This window comes from Chrysoperla carnea, chromosome 3, assembly GCF_905475395.1.
Source record: "Chrysoperla carnea chromosome 3, inChrCarn1.1, whole genome shotgun sequence".
NCBI lineage: Eukaryota > Metazoa > Arthropoda > Insecta > Neuroptera > Chrysopidae > Chrysoperla > Chrysoperla carnea.
In genome coordinates, this window is record NC_058339.1 from 18,213,231 (window position 1) to 18,232,805 (window position 19,575).

A 19,575-nucleotide genomic window follows, 5' to 3' on the forward strand; every position below is an offset into this window, starting at 1 on the left:
TCAAAAAATTCAATTTCTATATAAAATTATTTTCAGAAAATTATTTCAAAACTATTTATTAATTAAGCTACTAATTCACGAACTCAATTTTAATTTAATTACAAATTTGAAATTTCAATGTTCTTTTATTAATTTGCAACAGAGTAATTTGAGATTAAACCAAAGCTTTAAAATAATATGGAGATATGGAGAAAGTATAATATTTCAAATGCAAAAAAAAAGTACAAATATAATTTTTTTTAATTAACAGCCCTGACAATATCACAATATTGTTATCTTAAAAATGAGTTTAGAATTTGTAATCGTTCCGTGTATTTACATATTTTAATATTCTAACAATTAAATTTACAATATACAATTTACGTTTTTAATAACTCAAATTATCACAATTTTAATTTATCACAAAAATTATGATTTAGTTTAATTGTGGCCTATATTATATTATGGATGAGCAATTTTCAAAATGAAGTAGTTGATCATTCCCAAAATTATTTTTGTTCATTCAATGTTTGATAATGTAGCAATTTTTCTAGTCAATTAAGCTCACCCTTCTCTTTTTCATTACAAAATGCCAACAGAGTTGGTAAGGTTGTATACATAAATTTCAATCACCTACTTATTAAATAATACGAAAATTAATTTTCTAATTTGAACTACTTCTTTAGTTCTTCAAGTGCTTGTTTGGTGTTTAAGTGTATGGCGCTTTTATTTTCTTCATCCAGGAAATTCTCTTATTTACTTACTTCATTTTCAGCTTCATTGCTGAGAGTAATTGATTTTCACTCTCAAAATTTTATCAATAATATAATTAATTAAACGTTAATTAAATACTAGATGATATAATCTCATATTCATGACTAGTTTATATCCGCTGTGGGAGAAGTAATTACAATTGCAGCTGGTGTTGTTGATGCATTTTCATTATCCATTTGATTAGCTATTGAATCCGTATCATTATCTACATTTCTTCGTAAAAATTTGGGTATTCTTAAACGTAAACTTCGCCTTGGCTCACCGTCTCGATTTAAAGTTCTGAAACAAAATATTTTATTTAAATTATATATTAATCTTAAATGTCCTCTTCAGGGACATTGATAATTGAATTTTTCTGAACCGTTTTTTTAAATATCTATAATAGCTTTCAGGTAAATTACCTTTTTTATTTCAAAAAGATAATTTAAAAAGATTGAAAAAGTATCATCTACATGCGAAACATAAATTACAAACATAATTGATAGTAAAATATATACATACTGATGTCTACAATCGATAAATATCGCCATTCCAAATAAACCAACAATTGCAAAAAGAATTCCAACAACTAATACTGCGACAGTTGCTATACCAGCTGCATCATGTGCTGGTAGAGGAGTAGCTCCTGGTGCGCTTGTAGATTTTTCAAATATATCTATAACAAAAAAAAGGGCAAATATAAAATGTGCATAAAAATTACTACAGGAATGGAAATGCTTCAAAGAAACGGTTTAAGAGAGATCAAGAAATTGTAATTTTTAAATAGGACAGCGAAATGGGTTTCAGACCTCCGAACAATTATCGGCACAGCCGAATAGACCTTCCACAGCGAATAGACATTCGCACAGTTCGTCTGAGAGAGCGCTCTTTTTAACCTTATGACTACTGGGCTTTTCAAATTTTTTTACACTACATGATAACTTTTGTCCCAAATGCGGGACATTAATTTTTAAAATGACTTTTTTTCGGTTATACCATCTTGTTTTGATTTCTGTAAGCTCTATTACAGAAATAAACCTTTTTTTAAGTAAAATATGTCATTATCATCTCATTTATGGTATTACAACAATAAAATAATTGCATGTTTAAACAAGTGTTTGTTGTGTCATTCAAAGTGTGTTATTCATATAAGTGATTAAAGCGTTTTTTCGAAGGAAATCTGACGAGTTTCGTGAAAATTTTCATAAAATTGATTTTTCAAATTATTAAAATAAAAACTATTAAAAAAAAAAATTAGAATTTTTTTATAATATTGTGATTAGAAAGGTTTTAAAATTAATGTCCCATATACTGGACAAAGTGAATCATCGGTTGTAAATAAAAAACATGTACGTATTTTATGTATATCAATATTTTTGAATTTATATCTAAAAATTTATGTTTCATCTAATAATTTGTTGATTATTTTTGGCAGAAAAATGGCCAGAAAACCTTTAAGCTCCAACGATATTCTCCAAATGTTGGAATCAGGCAATGTATCTGACATAGATTTATCGGAGGATGATGAAGAAGATCTCATTGAAATAGCAGATGACTCTTTAATTTTTAACGACCCTGCATTAATTGGTAGAAGAGAAAATTTTGTAAGAGTAGGGGCGGATGTGATTCATAATAATCAGACCGAATTGCCTGAAGATTTAATTTTTGAAGAAAGTGACGATGAAAGTTCTAAAGAAAATATAGATACTTCGAACAAGCAAATTTCTACAAAAGCAGCTAAAATAAAAATACAGTGGAAAAAAGCTGAATTTCAAATAAAAAAACTGGACGCATGGGACAATAGTTTCGAATGCGAAGAAGTTGGGTCTCCAATTTCGTATTTTAATAAATACTTGCCCGCTGAATATTTTTCGGAAATCGCCCAATATACAAATATGTATGCCTTGCAGCTAGATAAGAAGGGGTTCAAACCTTGCAAAGAGCAAGAAATAAAAATTTTATTCGCGTTGCACATGATGATCTTTTGAAAAAAACTGTTTCAAAAGTTTTCACTTAAATAAATAATTTTCATTTTCGTTTATTATTTTTGTTTTGTTTCGTATACTTTTTTTATAAATATTTTTGTATTTTCCCTGTAATTATTTTGAATTTTATAAGAATAAAAAATTTATTTTAGAACATATTTAAATAAATATATACAATCATTTAACAACCATAGACAACCAATGTCCCAAATATGGGACATTTTGAAACATGATAAGTAAATCATTTTTTTTTAAATTTTACGTTATATATCCCTTATTTAAACTAATAAAATTAAATTTTAACAAAAAAAAAATTTTTTTTTCATTAGACAAAAATTTGGTACTCTGGGCACCATAAATTTTTTTGTCCCATATACGGGACACCAGTAGTCAAAAGGTTAAGTAGTTTGTTTGCGAACTACACAAACCTACTAATTTAATTATACACTGTCTGTAGGTTTTATACCATGTATATGAAATATACACAGTATATTAACTTTAGTCCCAAGTTTGTACGCTTAAAAACATTGATGCTACGATAAAAATTTTGGTATAGGTGTTTATAGAATCACCTAATTAGTCCATTTCCGTATGTCTGTCTGTCTGTCTGTCGTCTGTCCGCCTGTCATCACGATTACTCAAAAACGAAAATAGATATCAAGCTGAAATTTTTATTTTGTGCTTAAGACGTAAAAAGTGAGGTCGAGTTCGTAAATTAGCAACATAGGTTAATTGAGTCTTGGGTCCGTAGGACCCATCTTGTAAACCGTTAGAGATTGACAAATGTTTAAATGTAAAAAATGTTCCTTATAAATAACTTTTGTTTGAAACATTTTCTTGTAAACATCACTGTTTACCCACGAGGGCGCTAATTAGGTGAAAATTTTGTAGTATGTATTAATATGGGAATATCAGTTAAGTGTGGGTGGCTATTTAAGAGTGGAAAGGTTTCTTTATTTACGTGACGTCAAAAAACAAACGATTGCGTCATCAAAACTGTCTATACATGGTATTTCAACAATTAACTCGGTCAATTGTTTGTTTTCACTTGTTTAAGTATATTATTTTGTTATTTCATTGCCTATCATTTATTGTTTACCGAGTTAATCAATTAATTACTAAAATTAAAATTTATTTGTATGATTTTATAAAATAAACATCACAATACAAAAATTATTATTATTAAATTAGACGTGCTCAATAATATTTATTATTTTTAATAATATTAATAATTTTTCACAAATATAGTAATTTTGTTATTTATTTATTTAAACTAATTATTAACTAAAATAATACATATCAAAATAATTCATTGTTATTGTTTAATAAAATCAAATTAAAAACGGATGTTTATACAATTTATGTATTTGACAAAAAATTATACTCTCAAGTAGCTTAAAACGGATATGGGAGGATTTTCGTAAAAATAAACTTTTTGTCCTGAAGTTTACCTTGAATTTGATTTTTTTAGGTAGTTTGATGATATGTTATATAAAAATCATACAATTGTTGTAATTAAGGATTGTGTTTATATTATTAAAAATTAACTATAATTATATGATAAATAATTCGTCAAGGTTGTATTTTTGTACCTATGTGGATCATTAGGTAATATATTTTATATAATAGGTAAATTTGATAAAATTTAATGAAAACCGTTTTTAATAATTAACAGAAATTTTTCAAGTTTTTAACGTTAACAGAACAGCTTTACGAACAAACTTTTATAAACTCTAAGATAATATTTCAAATATTTTCCGTTGAAAATTGAAATCGTAATAAAAGTTTTATTCTATAATTAAGTTTTTGTTCTAAGCTTGAAATAACTGCGATTGATAAGAAAAACGATTTCTTATATGTCATAACTGTTATATATTTGTTGATTTGTAGAATTGAAGCGAAAAAAAACTGTCTTTAATTCAATGATTTGATCATCTGTGTTGCTATTCTTCTATGAGAATGAAAATTGTATATGCTATATGGTGAGTAAACCGAGTTTAAAGGAAGTAATGCAAATGGGTGGGTGGAGGGGTGTGAGAAGGTTTGGTGAAGGGATTTGTTTATCTGCTTGCTTATACGAATGGGTATCTTTGTGCTCTGGAAATGAACATTGGTTACTTTGTTTTCTGACAATCAACAACTTAAAAGGTGAAGAGCAACATACAGCTTTTTAAAAAAAAATATTACTCTTCTGAACTTCTAACGGAATTGGAACTTCGTTTCAAGTTAAAAATATTATTTCTCATTAAAAGTTTCAAAACATTTTCAATCGGAAGAGAAACAATTTGTCCAAACAAATGCTGCTGGTTAAATAAAGTTTATTATAATTAATATTAATATTTTATACAATAATTTAAATAAATAATTTCTTTTTCGGAAGTATAGTCTAGACTTCTAGAGACGAAGAATCTAGAGGTTTTTGTTCAAAGCGTTTTTTATTTTCTATTATCATTAATGAAAATGTAGATATATCTCTTCCAGACATAAATAAAACTAACAATTCGAAAAAAAATAACGTGACCGGAAAACAAATATTTGAATAGTCTCATTATTTTGGAAAGTGTCGCATCGGTTTCAAGGTATATTTATTTATGCATTTATTTAAGAAGATATATGCATAAATAAACAATAGGATGGAATTTTTAAAATTAAAAAACATATGTACAAACAATATGTTTTCAGTAATATCTCAGAAAATATTTTGCATTTCAGGTTAAAATATGCAAATACAAAAATGTGAGCGAAATAAAAATCATCGGAAATATCATCATTTCCCATTAAAATATTTAATTTGAATAATAAAGATAATTAAAATATGTCGGTATTCAAAACATACAGGTGACTTGTCTCATTATTCACTTTCGCAATCTTTATAAATTTTCCTAGGCACATGTTCGTAGTGACGTAACTAGGCGAGTGCAACAAGTGCACTTTTTGACCGCCATTGAAAAATTTGTAAACTTTTAAAAACGAATTTCATAATTTAAATACGATAATAATTATATATCTTAAACTATTGAGCTCCCCCTACCGTTGTTTAAGGTTAGGTACGTATGAGCCCAGTGACTGAAGTACCTACGTTTTGCTCCTGCTTCCCTTTTGACCCCTGTATAGGGGAGTATGAACTGGGAATACTATATTAGCATACATTATATTATATCTTAGGGTTGTAAATATTGTATTTCGAGTGTAGCTAGAACCGATACCATTAGCCATGGCAAAGATCACCATGACATCCCCCACTCCTCATTGATCTCTTTTTGAGGGTCTAAATTTCAATACATACCTATATACATAGCTGTTTTGAAATTTGTAAATAAACAAGTGAAATCAAAGAAATAACTGAGTTAATTGCTGAAATACCATGGCGAGACAGTGTTGACACCACACGACTGTGGTGTCACACATACATTACTGATATTCCCATGTAATACATAGTATAATGTTCTAATCTAATTTGCAACCTCGCGGGTAATCAGTGATGTTTACGAAAAAATGTTTGAACCAAAAGTTCCTAATTTTTTTATAAGGAATATTTTTTATATTTAAACTTTTGTTCTATTTCTAACGGTTTACAAGACCCAATTGACCTGTATTGCTCATTTACGAACTCAATATTACTTTTTATGTCCTGAGCACGCTATAAATTTTAGGTTGAAATCTCTTTTAGTTTTTGAGTTATGATGTTAACGAATGGACTGACAACCGGAAATGGACTACTTATTTGATTTTATGAACACCTATACCAAAATTTTGTTCGTAGCATCAATATTTTTAAGCGTTACAAACTTGGGACTAAACTTAGAATACCTTGATATATTTCATATATAGGTATAAAAATATAAAAGGCTTAGATTTATAAATCGGGTACCCAATTTTCACAGATTGTTTTTGAAAATATAAAATGTCATGCAATTATTTTAAATGAGCCGAGTCGCCGGTATTTTTTGAATGCCGATATACATATTTTCGTTATTGTTATCCAAATAAATTATTTAAATTACGAATTTTCAAGGTTCAAAAAAAATTTGTTTTTTTGCAACAAAATAATCATTAGTATTTATTAACTTTAAATCACCTTGGTATTATTATTTCTTTGTTATAGTAAGTGAAAAAAACGTTAATATTTCATGCGCGTGTCTACAGGGAGAGGAAAATCGGGGTAATTATCCCACATCCAAAGTAAAAAGTAACTTGCAGGCCCTTACCCATCTAAGAAAATTGGATAGTCAATGGTTGGATTAAAAAATAAAGACTCCTAATAAAGTAAACAAAAAGTCCAAAGTCCAAAACTAGTAGACAATGATTTAAAAAATTTTCCTCCGACAACAAATTTTCTGAACCCGCGCTTATATTTATATGTAATTGCATTATTTGTTTAAGATTAGCAATACCTAATAAAAATACAATTAATAAATTATCATTTTCGGTATTAACATAACGAAATGTACCTACTGCAAAAATTCAATAAACTGCCTGAATTGTAATGAGCAGCATACACGATCAAGCCATTTTTGTTACTACTTATATATAACAATCTGTTTCCAGAAACATGGGCCAAAAACAATTTGGACGAAATAAAAAGGGTTCATAACAAAAATGACTTTTTTCGTTAAATGTCAAAAAATTATTTTTCTGAAGCAGCAAGATTTGCAATAAAAAAACGGCGCTAGCCATCTATTTAGAAATCAAGAAAATTGACAAAGCTCGTTTTTGTTCCCCAAACGAGGCGTATCAAGCATTCATTCGCTTTGACTCCAATGACCTACTAGATTTTCGGATATAGCAAATTAGAACTACTTAAGCTATAAGTCCAATAATAATCAGTTTCTACATTCGAAAAACAAGAAAACAAGCTTCGTCGTCAAGTCGTAGTCCATCTTCTATTACGTCAGATATCTATTACGACTAATTTTATATAAACTTAAAGTATTTTACTCATATTGTTTGATTCGGGCAACCTTGAATATTGCCAAGAAATTAATAAGAAAAACAAAACATGCTCGCCTTCAATTTTTTATTATAACTTTAAAGATGTTTCATTTATTACGATAATTGTATTCATTAAAAATCTGATCGTTTATAGGTACTAAATATTAATGAAAAGTTATTAAAAATTAATTAATTTTATATTTGATAAAAATAATGTCTTGAGTAGATACTTAAGAAAACTTCGTAATAAATTTTATTATAATAATAATGCCTCAAAGCGCTCAAGTGCCTATTTTTCAATTCGTACATTTGGATTGTTTTTTTATGTCGTTATGTATCTGATATTTACTTTGTTTGATACGCGCTTGTACAGTGTGTCGCATTTAAGATGAAGACACCCTTATATTTTCGTTATTTGTAGGAATATCGATTTGAAATTTTGCACAGTCATACAACAACTTTAAATCCAGAATCCTACAAATTGACAAATAGGGCCGATTCTTAATATTTTGCCTAGCATCAGAAATGGTTAAAGCGTGCTCAGGACGTAAAGAACGAGGTTTAGTTAGCAACATAGGTCATTTGTTAATTGCTAAACATAGGACAAAAGTTTAAATGTAGAAACCGTTCTTTATAAAAACAACCAAAATAAACAACTTTTGTTTGAAACATTTTTTCGTAAACATCACTGTTTACACGTGAGGGTGCACATTAAATTAGAACAAATATAGTATTGAATACATATATTATAAAGGATACATGTTTTGTGTTTGTTTATTACTATGCATAATGAGGAAATGAGAAGAAAGATACTCTTATTACTTTGTGTGGAAGAGTGACTATCTTTTTTTACGTATATGTATCAATTAACTCATTTGTTTGTTTCCACTTGTTTTAAGTATCTTTAATTAAATTTTTTTTTTATTTAAAAAAATTAATGAATTTCGCAATTTATATAATAATAGATAAGTACTATACAAATATCTTTGCGTATGTTCTTTTTTAAAATAAAGCCTTTAATAATATTGAATTAAAAAACTGGAAAATTAATAACAAATAGGTATTTATAGTTATTATTTATGCTTTTGATTAAAAATGTCATATACCTAAACGACACAACGTGTCTTTGTTTTTTGATGAAAATTATCACGTTTTTCTGTGTTTATCACCTATTGTTTTTAATTTACAATGATAAGGTATATAACCTAATAAATAAATTATGACCCCGAAACTCGCTTTCAGAGATGATTTCAATGATTTTTGTTTATGATGACTTTTGTAACACAACGTGTAAACCTCTGCTTTTTCTAATATCGATTTCGGAGGTGAAACTACCCCTTACGGTTGAACCAAGGGGTAGTCAAAGTTAATTTTCGAACGTTTAAGAGGAACAAATGCTTGTTTGTCTGACTCTATGCCTATATGCTTGGGGTTTAGATTGATTTTAAGAAGACCTCGTTATTTCCGATATTCCTGGATAGTTCGATAGGTATAATTGTTTCTAATCCACGAGATGATGATTGATATGCGTAAACTTTTTCTGAACTTTAGTTCATACGAAGAACTGTCTCTGATATGAACTTAAGTTCATACGAAAAAATTTCTTGAAACAATTTTTTTATAATTTTGGACAATTGTACTGATAAGCGAATATTTCCTAAAATAAATATTTTATTAGGTGGATAATTTTTTATTAAAATTATCTCCATTCATTATTGAGTAGTAATATTTGCAAGTAGGTAAATGTTTTATTATTTTGATAAAAATAATAAAAGTTTTAGCGAATACATTCCAAAATATTATATTTATCTATTACAGTTAATTTTTTCAACCAACTTCAAAAGATATTTATTTTAAAATAGACGCAAAAAGAAGGAATATTGAAAATCATCGTAGGATGATTTAGGTCAATTAGGTCTCGAGTTGGACCCATCTCGAAAATCGTATAAGATAGAATAAAAATTTAAATGTAAAAAATGTTCCTTATGCAAAAATAAACAACTTTTGTTGAAACAATTTTTTGTAAATATATCGTTGCTTTCCCATGAGGGAACAAATTATGGCAAAATTTGGTGTCCATATTATCCAAAACTATAAAAGATAGAGAGTTGAAAATTTATAGGTGGCTTCAAAACTAGTAAGTTTTTTAAAAGATTTTGGATAAAAGAAAAAAAAAAGTTTTGTTCATATTTCAAAAATTATCGAAAACAAGAAGAAATGTTAGCCGAAAGGCCGGCAATAGATTGGTTGGTTTTATTAATTTTTTAATTTATTAAAAATATAATGAAAATACTGATTATCATTACTGTCTATACAAGGTATTTCAACAATTGATTTAGTCAATTGTTTGTTTTCACCTGTTTAGTACTAATTTAAAATACTAGTTTTGTCTTTTGGTTTAATAATGATCAATAATTTTTTTGAACAAAAAGCGAACACTATTTAGACATAAAAATGCCGAATAAATTTTAATTAAAAAAGAATTGAGTGCAATATCAACAGCCCAGAAATAGAACACTGAATCCCATTCTTTGAAATTTGTAGTAAATATATTTTATTTGCATTGTTTCTTTATTTTGACAATTTTTATTTTCACACAAAAGAAAAAATTTCAACACTTTTGTACGCAAATATATTTTGAAATAAAATTATTTTTGAAAGGTGTATTTTTACACATAATCTCCTCGTTATGAAAATGACAGTTTTTTTAGCAATTAATATTGTCAAAAATTTTTTAACTGTAATTGATTTAGTAATTTCAAATTGTATGATGATTCATTTTTATTATTGATAAATTTTAAGAATTAAAATCTGGATTTTACTTGTTGAAAACAATACACGTAAAACGAATGACCTGAGTCATTTTTAAATGAACGGAAATCATATGATTTTATCAATTGATTTATTTGTAACAGCACAAAGATTAAAAACTGACCTTTCTAAATAAATTAGTCATAAAATTTTTTTTCACAATATTTACAAATACTCGAAAAATGTTTATTTCCGGGTAAACTTTTATTTACATGAATAATGATTATTTTATTTTTATCATATAAGTAAAATTATAAGCTTTTCTGGAATGGAATTATCGAGGGACAATTTTTGTACTATTTTTTAAGGTTTTTTTGATTTGTTGTAACCTCCGTTTGTCGTAACTTTGCAAGAGTCTCTATCAACAAATCAATAATTCCTTGTTAAAAAAAATTAACATGCGAATTTTAGTACTATTTAAATTCGGTCGGTCTGACGAACAGTTTTTAAATATCGCACGCAGTTTCCCGTTTCGCTCCAAACTAATCCGTGTCTAACAACAAATTTTGATGATGCCCAAATTCGCAGTTCCAGAGATGTTAACTTTTGAGTTAAAAACGAATTATTGATTTGTATTATTGAGATATGTTTCGTAACGTTGGATATGATTTTATGGCGGTTAAAAATCCAGGATTATTGGGGTGGGGGTGGCGATAGACAGGCAGGTACTTATTTTCGAAGTATGATAATATCAAACGAGTTATATTTTTTCCGGGCAAAATTATTTTGTTATAACATAAATGTTTATTTAATCAGAAAATTTCAAATAAATTATAGGCATATTTTCAATATTTTGTATAGTTTCGATAAATTATGATTATTATTAGCCTAATTAAAATAGAAATTTCCCAATTTGTTACAAAAACAATCAGTTTCCCAATTTATTGGAAACAATTGTTTTATAAAATTTAAATAAATGTTTCAATGAATAAAAATTCAATTTTAAAATCATATTTATCGATTATTTAATTATTAATCAATTTGTACAACAAAAATAATAAATATTTCTAATTAAATTTTTTTTTTATGATCAAGGTTCATTCTAAGAGGTGATTTCTATGATTATGATATTAAAGATTTATTAAATACCTGCAAATTCTTCCATAGCCTTCTTACTTTGTTCATAAAAACCAGTACCTTCAAATTCACTCATGTTTTAAACAACAATATACAAACAAAAAGAAATAAAAATAAACAGAATACAAATTACAATAACAATAAAAATGTTGTCCTTTACGAAATCGTACGTGAATGGAAATAAACCAAAACAAAAATAAAAGTAATACGCGACAACAATTAATAAAATACAAATTTATTTAGCGCGCAACACAAAGTATATCTATCCAAAGAGTTTCAAAGTAATTTGTGTCAGTAGTAATGTTGTTTAAACATTGCCTGGTACTAACAGTTACTAAAAATTCTATTTTGTATTTAATTCATACAACACATAATATTAAAATTAAATATAGTTGATTCAGAAATATCGCTGTATTAGTAGTAAAGCGGCCGGGGCAGGCCCGTAGCCACGTACGGGCCATGCCTGTACTAGCTATAACTTGTTAGCCCATAAGGCATGTGGTCAAAGTGCTTAAAAAGAGTTAAAAGTTACAAATTATTGTGCAATATAAATTGTTTAAAAAGTCGCGAAAGTGAGTTTTGAGTTTCAAAATATCAAAAATCCACTGAAAATTCTCTCAAAAATAACTGCTATTATTAGACTGCTTAGAATTTAGCAGAAAATACATGTTTTTTTAAATTTATCCTGTTCGTCTTTGTGTCCGTACTAGTAGCTTGGCCTGGCTACGGGCCTGGGCTGAGCGTAGCAGCCTCTTTATTTAGTGTGCCTTATTCCACAACAAGTGGAATTTTTTTTTTCAATTTTTATCTTCACAGGAAAAAGGCCTGGAATTATTAATTATTGTATGTCCGGATTTAATGATCATATGATAATGTTTATAATTTGTCTTATGTAGTTAGTTAAAAATTTTTATTAGTATTATTTAAAAAATATAATGCTTTAATTAGCCTTTTTACTCAGAAGATTAAAAAAAGAACAGCTAGATGGCAACAGTAGGGGGGGGGGTACAAATATATCATGCCATCTAGAGGATCTTTTTTTAATCTTCAGAGGAAAAAGGCTAATTGTTAATAATGGAAAAAAGGTACCGAATTTTTAAAAATTCAATTTTTTTATATATTCGGTTGGGGCAGCAAGATTTTATTATGAAATATCGATTAATAAATAAATTATGAACGGAAATTATTTTGAATTTATCAAAAATTTTAATTAGATCCAAAGTCATTTTGAAAACTAAATACGAAGCGAACTTTTGGCCGCCATACTATAAAAATTTTCTCTGTATTTCTGAACTAATTATAGTAATTTACGTATATATTTTAAATTATTTATACAAATTTCTATGACGTGAATGTCATATGTTTTGTGTGTGGTTAATGAAATCCAGCAAAATACTACAAACGAGCAATATTTTATAAAAATTTAACATATTTCAAGTTATTTTTATACCACAACTGTACTTGTGTGAGGTATGCCTTACATTAACTTCTTATGTGTTTACAGTATGTTTCAATTTTGTTTCTCTACCTTTCATATAGTTTTTTTTTAGTAATGAATTTCCACCTCCATAAGTCTTAGTAGAAGTACATGGGAATAAATGGTACAGCAATATTCTGCCTATTTTAAAATGAACAGTGTCGGATTCAATATAAGTTAATAAAGTGAATAACTAGATCCAATAGATAGATTTTTTTAAAATAGGTTTAGTATCATGTACTGAATGTAAATTCAAAAAATCCTAACAAATTTGGATGGCGGAATTGCCATCATTTCGAGAAAAGCCGTGTTGGCCTATGTCTCTGTAACTGTGTACCTACTTTAGGTCAAAATGGTAATAACCTATCTTTATGTTTTTTGTATCATTTACCGTTTACGGCTATTTGTACTATTCCAAACAAACACCACTAGCAAAGACCCCAGAGTTATAACTATCCATAACAAGCTTCACCAACTAAACGACAGTAAATGCCACACAATACTAGCATGGCTACCATCACATCAAGGACTCCGTGGCAATGAAGCAGCAGACCTGGCGGCGAAAAAAAGCTCTAACTGAAGGTACCTTTAAAAAAGTGAACAAGCCATACTCGACGAGTTTAAAAACGCAATCAACGATTACATATGGGCCAAATGGAATGGAGTTTGGATGAGCTCCGAATTACTATTACAGCAAGTGAGAGATAATGCATGGGAAGTACCCCCGAAATCACTAAACCGCAAAATCCAAGCAATAATGGCCCGCTTAAGAATTGGTCACACGTTTATTACACATAACCACCTAATTTCATGCGAGCCTTGCAACAAGTGCCGAAAATGCAACGCGCAATTAACAGTACACCACATACTTGGACCATGGACTTGTCCAGTTGTCTGAGAAACGAGAAGAACGTTCAGGAAGTGCTTAATACATTAAGGGCACTAAAAATCTTTTCAAAAATATAATGTCGTTTAAAATATTCAATATTGTTTGTAAGTCGCTCATGACCATGCTGTTTATGCGACTATTAAATAAACTAAAATCAAAAAATTATAAAAAAAGAGTAAAAAAATTATTTGGAAAAATAAGAAACGTTCTTGTTTTACAGCAATACATCAATAAAAATATTTACTTGAATGGTAGTATTTATTAAAAAGAAAAAAAAGTGTATACGCCACTGTTTATTTAAGATTAAAGAAGAAACCTTATATAAAATTTCTTAGAAGAGAGATTCAAAAACTAATTTAAGTGATTATTATAGTATAGGACTATAGGTAGTATTAGTATAGGCAACTTTTAGTATTAAGAAACTAATTCTATTATATTAAGTTTACCTGTAAAATATTTCAATACATTTTATACATAACATATAATTTGTATTTCGTGTTGTAAAAAAGTTACTTTTTTTTATCGATTCTTATTTTTTTACTTTTTCTTATTATAATTTATTGAATGACATTAAAAACTTATAGATTCTGTACATAAGTGACCTATATTTATAAAGAAGACTAGGACTCCACCTTCTTGAAACCTATTAGAGCTAGAATAATTTTGATCACAAATTTGAAAAGTATGACCCAAATTTAGTAGGATTACATACTTGGTTTATCAAAATTGGATAAAATTTCGATGTAATAGAGCAAAATTAAATATTTTGAATTTTGATGACGTCATCAAGTTCAAAAATTCGATTTTTTTAATAACACAGGCAATTTTGATCTGATCTTATTGAAATTTTTTTTGAAACCTACTAATTTTGGGTCATTCTTTTCAGCTGTGATGTCAGTTTTTCGCTAGTTATCACTTATGTGCTTAATTCCGGGACCAGACCTCCACATTCTTGAAATCTAATAGAGCTAGGTTAATTTTGATCATAAATTTGAAAAATATGGCCCAAATTTAGTAGGATTACATACTTGGTTTATCAAAATTGGATAAAATTTCGATGTAATAGAGCAAAATTAAATATTTTGAATTTTGATGACGTCATCAAGTTCAAAAATTCGATTTTTTTAATAACACAGGCAATTTTGATCCAGTCTTATTGAAATTTTTTTTGAAACCCACTATTTTTGGGTCATTCTTTTCAGCTGCGATGTCAATTTTTCGTTAGCTATCACTTATGTGCTTAATTCCAGGACAAGGACTCCACATTCTTGAAATCTATTAGAGCTAGATTAATTTTGAGAACAAATTCTCTAAAATACGTTCAAATACACCATTAAATCCTTCAGCGTTCTTTTTCTGCGACTAGACTAGTTATGTATACTTTCTATGAAACGCTTTTGTAATTTATGTTTGAGCAGTGTTTGTTTCGTTTAGGGAATTTCATGTGTAGTTCCTCAAACTTTTTAAATTGTTTTCATTACTATTCCATTTTAATTCGTATATAAAGATAAATAAATAATTTTATGGAAAATCCCAGTAAACAAATTTTTTCCAAGTAACAGTTAGAAGTTGATAATCAATTTAATGAAATAATTTTGATATAAAAGTCCAATTTACTAAAAAAAGCGGATACATTAATAAAATTTTATTATTTTTTGGAAAATCTATAAAAACAAGATGATAAATCAGGAAATTAGATATTAAAAATGTTAATTAATACAAATAGAAGTTAGTTTGTTGTTTTTTGTCGTTAAGATTACATAAATGTTAATAATCAGATTATGTATATACAGTTTAAATTTTTTTTTATCGAGTCCATGTAGAGTATTTGCTTAGTGTCAAATCTCGTATAATATTGATAACTTAAAAAAATTTTGTAATTACTTTTTTATTTTAATAATATCATATTATACAGTATGATCATTTTAAAAGTATCCCCCTTAAAAACTCTTGACCTGATGTGATTATTCTTTTGAATGAAAAATGTAGGTACTTAATAGATTTAACACTATTTCAAACTACTAACTTGAAAACACTTAAACTTATTAGACTTAGACTTAAAAAAAACTGAATTAGGTATTTGCTTTTTTCCTCATTCTTCCTAAAATTATCGATTACCTATTCACTGTCTTCAAGGCTTTAGTTGTCCTGATAATATATTATAAATGATAAAGAAGGTCTCAAAAACGAATAAAGAATACAATAAGCCAGAGATATTCCAGTTTTAGGTTTCAAAAAATTTGGAAAAACCAAAATATTTTTCTTAGATCTCTGTTAGTTAGATTCCAAGACATTTGCTTTCCTTACTAGTCTGTACACTCACCTGTAGTATTTTTGACATTTAATTAAAAAAAAATTGTAATTATACCATGTATATATGAAATATACATAGTATATTAAGTTTAGTCCCAAGTTTGTAACGCTTAAAAATAATGATGCTAAAAAAGTCCGTCCGTCCGTCTGTGGACACGATAACTCAAAAACGAAAAAATATATCGAGCTGAAAATTTTACAGCGTACTCAGGACGTAAAAAGTGAGGTTAAGTTCTTAAATGACCATGATAGGTCAAGTGGGTCTTGGGTCCGTAGGACCCATCTTGTAAACCGTTAGAGATAGAACAAAAATTTAAATATAAAAAATGTTCATGATCAAAAATTAAACAACTTTTGTTTGAAACATTTTTTCGTAAACATCACTGTTTACCCGTGAGGGCGCCAATTAGGCGGAAATTTTATAATATGTACTATACTTGATTATCAGTTATGGATGTGTCACATGTTTGTATGTGTTATGTGATAAAGAAATCAACACTGACTATGCATGGTATTTCAACAATTAACTCAGTCAATTGTTTGTTTTCACTTGTTGATATTTGATATTAAATTTTGTTTAGTTGTTTACGTTACGTCATATTAATTTAATATAATACGTATTTTCATATCTTATAGCCGTATTTTATTACTGATATTATAGTACAGCGGCCAAGGGCGTTTCACCGCTCTATATATGTGTTGTAAATTTTTCGACCTAAACCTTTTTTTTTAGTATTTTGACCCGCTGATACCAAATTTGGAATAGTGCGCTTTCAAAAGTGCAGGAACAATTGTTTATAACAATTTTTCATAAACAAAGAGTGAAAAGCCCTTAATCGCTGTACTATGTATTAATTATCATATGTAATATGATCGGTAAAGCGCAGTATTTACAAGTTTTTAATGAATAATTTGAATGTCACCGTTTTACAAAAGTAGTGTCAGGGTTTTACAAAAACTGTTAATAGAAAAATAGTCCAAATTATTACATCCAAGAGTTGTTGCCTAAACAAGCCTCTGTTTCGTACTTTTTTAAAATTAAGGTCAAATTTATTATAAGTGGTACGTGTAGCCCAAAATAATTATGAATAAAGTAATTTAGTAAACAATATTAAATTAAACAATAATTATTGTGTTTTGCTTAATTTGCACGTTTTTCTGTTTATTTACTACAATATTTCAGATTCTTTTAAATGAACTTAAAAAATTCATAGCCTATTTAATTCAATTAATTCATTCAGATACTGGCTAAACCGCTATTTGGATACCGCAATTTACCGTTTAGGGTAAGGACATTCGATATTATAAGGATTAAAAAATAATATCTAGGGAGTCCGTAATTATGTAATTGAATACAAAAGAAGAGTTGCTTGGTAATCATTTCCAGCGTTTTTATTTAGGGGGTGTAGACTATTATTATCAAATATCAATTTTCAATGTTATGACGCCGAATAAACATTATAGTATGCAGAGGTCATAATATATGTGCGTTATACAGATAAATGTACATTTCATGATATATTTTACAAATACTATTGTCAATTGTCATAGATCAATCTATACAGTCATAGGTTATCTAACTATATTGTGCCTAAATTCCATTTAAATTACGCGAATTATGATTTTATTTTTTAATTAAAAATTAAACTTTAAGTTGTTCATATGTATAGGGTGTCTATTAATAAAAAAAGAAATTTCAAAACTGGGACAGGCATTAAACACATTCAAAAAATTAAACATATTTTTTGATTAAGCTTGATGGACAGGCAGACAACCGAAAATGGACTAATATAGTTCTTATTTAAAAATGCACTCTCATAAATATTCATTTTTGGTTACTTATTATTTCGTTTCATTTTTTATGTGGAATACAGATTTGCTGCTTTATTGTTACAAATAAACAATGACGATAATAAAGTTCAAATTCTGTCTAACGGCTGGTTCAATATTTACCTACTGATTGCGTTGCAATATTTGCCGAATAATATTGTATTAGGTGTTTTAATATTTGTCTAATGATGGCTTCTCTATAAAGTTATCATTTATCGTACCGCCTTTTAATTAGGCAGTGTATTTTAGCTATGTAAGTGTTTATACGCAAAATCGATACCATATCTGACAAGTAAGTTGCCTATATTACGTAAAATAATGAAGTTACAATTTTGAACAATATACAGGCCACACTTATATTGTTGGAATGGGTACTTATTTTCTTGCACTTTTATGATAAATTTCTTATTTTTGATTGCTTATTTTTTCGATTTTTAATGTGGAATTCATATTTGTTGCTATATTGTTACAAATAATTAATGACGATAGTCAAGTTCAAATTCTGTCTAACGGCTGGCTCAATATTGGCCTACGTATTGCGTTGCAATATTTGCCTAATAATATTGTATTGGGTGTTTTAATATTTGTCTAATGATTGCCTCTCTATAAAATTATCATTTACTGTACCGATTAGGCAGTGTATTTTAGCTATGTAAGTGTTTATACGCAAAATTGATACCATATCTGACAAGTAAGTTGCCTATATTACGTAGAATAATGAGGTTACTTTTTAGAACAATATGCAGGAAACACTTTCAATACTTTGTTGAAATGGGTAGTTATTTTCTTGCAATTTTATGATAAATTTCTTAGTAAAAATGAAACTTATTATTTCGATTTTACGTTTCATTTTTAATGTGGAATTCATATTTGTTGCTATATTGTTACAAATAAACAATGACGATAATAAAGTTCAAGTTCTGTCTAACGGTTGGTTCAATATTTGCCTACTGATTGCGTTGATTAGGTGTTTTAATATTTGTCTAACGATTGTTTCTCTATAAAATTATTATTTATCGTACCGCTTTTTAATTAGACAATGTATTTTTGCTATGTAAATGTTTATACGCAAAATTGATACCATATCTGGCAAGTAAGTTGCCTATATTAAGTTGAAAAAGAACAATATTCAAGAGTCACTCATATTGTTGAAATGAGTTATATTAATTTATTACATACTGGCTATCATTAGAAAATAGAGGCGCGCGTGGTTTGTTGCAACATATTACTTACCTCAAGGCATTTTTTGTTCAGCTATCCGAATAGTTATTATCATCGTTGGCGTTAGAACAACGCAAACTCCCCAGTCCAGATGTGAATAATTATTCGGACTATATTTTCAGAAATTAATTGTGATCAAATGGGAATGTTTTGGTCATAATTATTAATTTTAGCAACGTTAGAGAAAATCAATTATCAATAATACTCCAATTTATATTAAAAACAAAATTATTTTTTACTTTAAAATGATACAAAAGTTTCTTCATATAAATATATTGTTTTTTTACAAAAATAGCACCTTTTCTTGT

At 27.8% G+C, this 19,575-nt stretch overlaps 1 protein-coding gene across 1 annotated transcript; it reads right to left on the reverse strand.

The window, feature by feature from the left end:
- Positions 1-407: 407 nt before the first annotated feature.
- LOC123295145 lies at positions 408-11,841 on the reverse strand. The gene is made up of 3 exons (XM_044876377.1): positions 11,550-11,841; positions 1,255-1,408; positions 408-1,032 (listed from the first exon to the last, which is right to left on the reverse strand). The coding sequence occupies exons 1-3, from the start codon at positions 11,611-11,613 to the stop codon at positions 858-860; spliced, it is 393 nt and encodes a 130-aa protein (XP_044732312.1). The 5' UTR covers positions 11,614-11,841; the 3' UTR covers positions 408-857.
- Between the last annotated feature and the right edge of the window lie 7,734 nt (positions 11,842-19,575).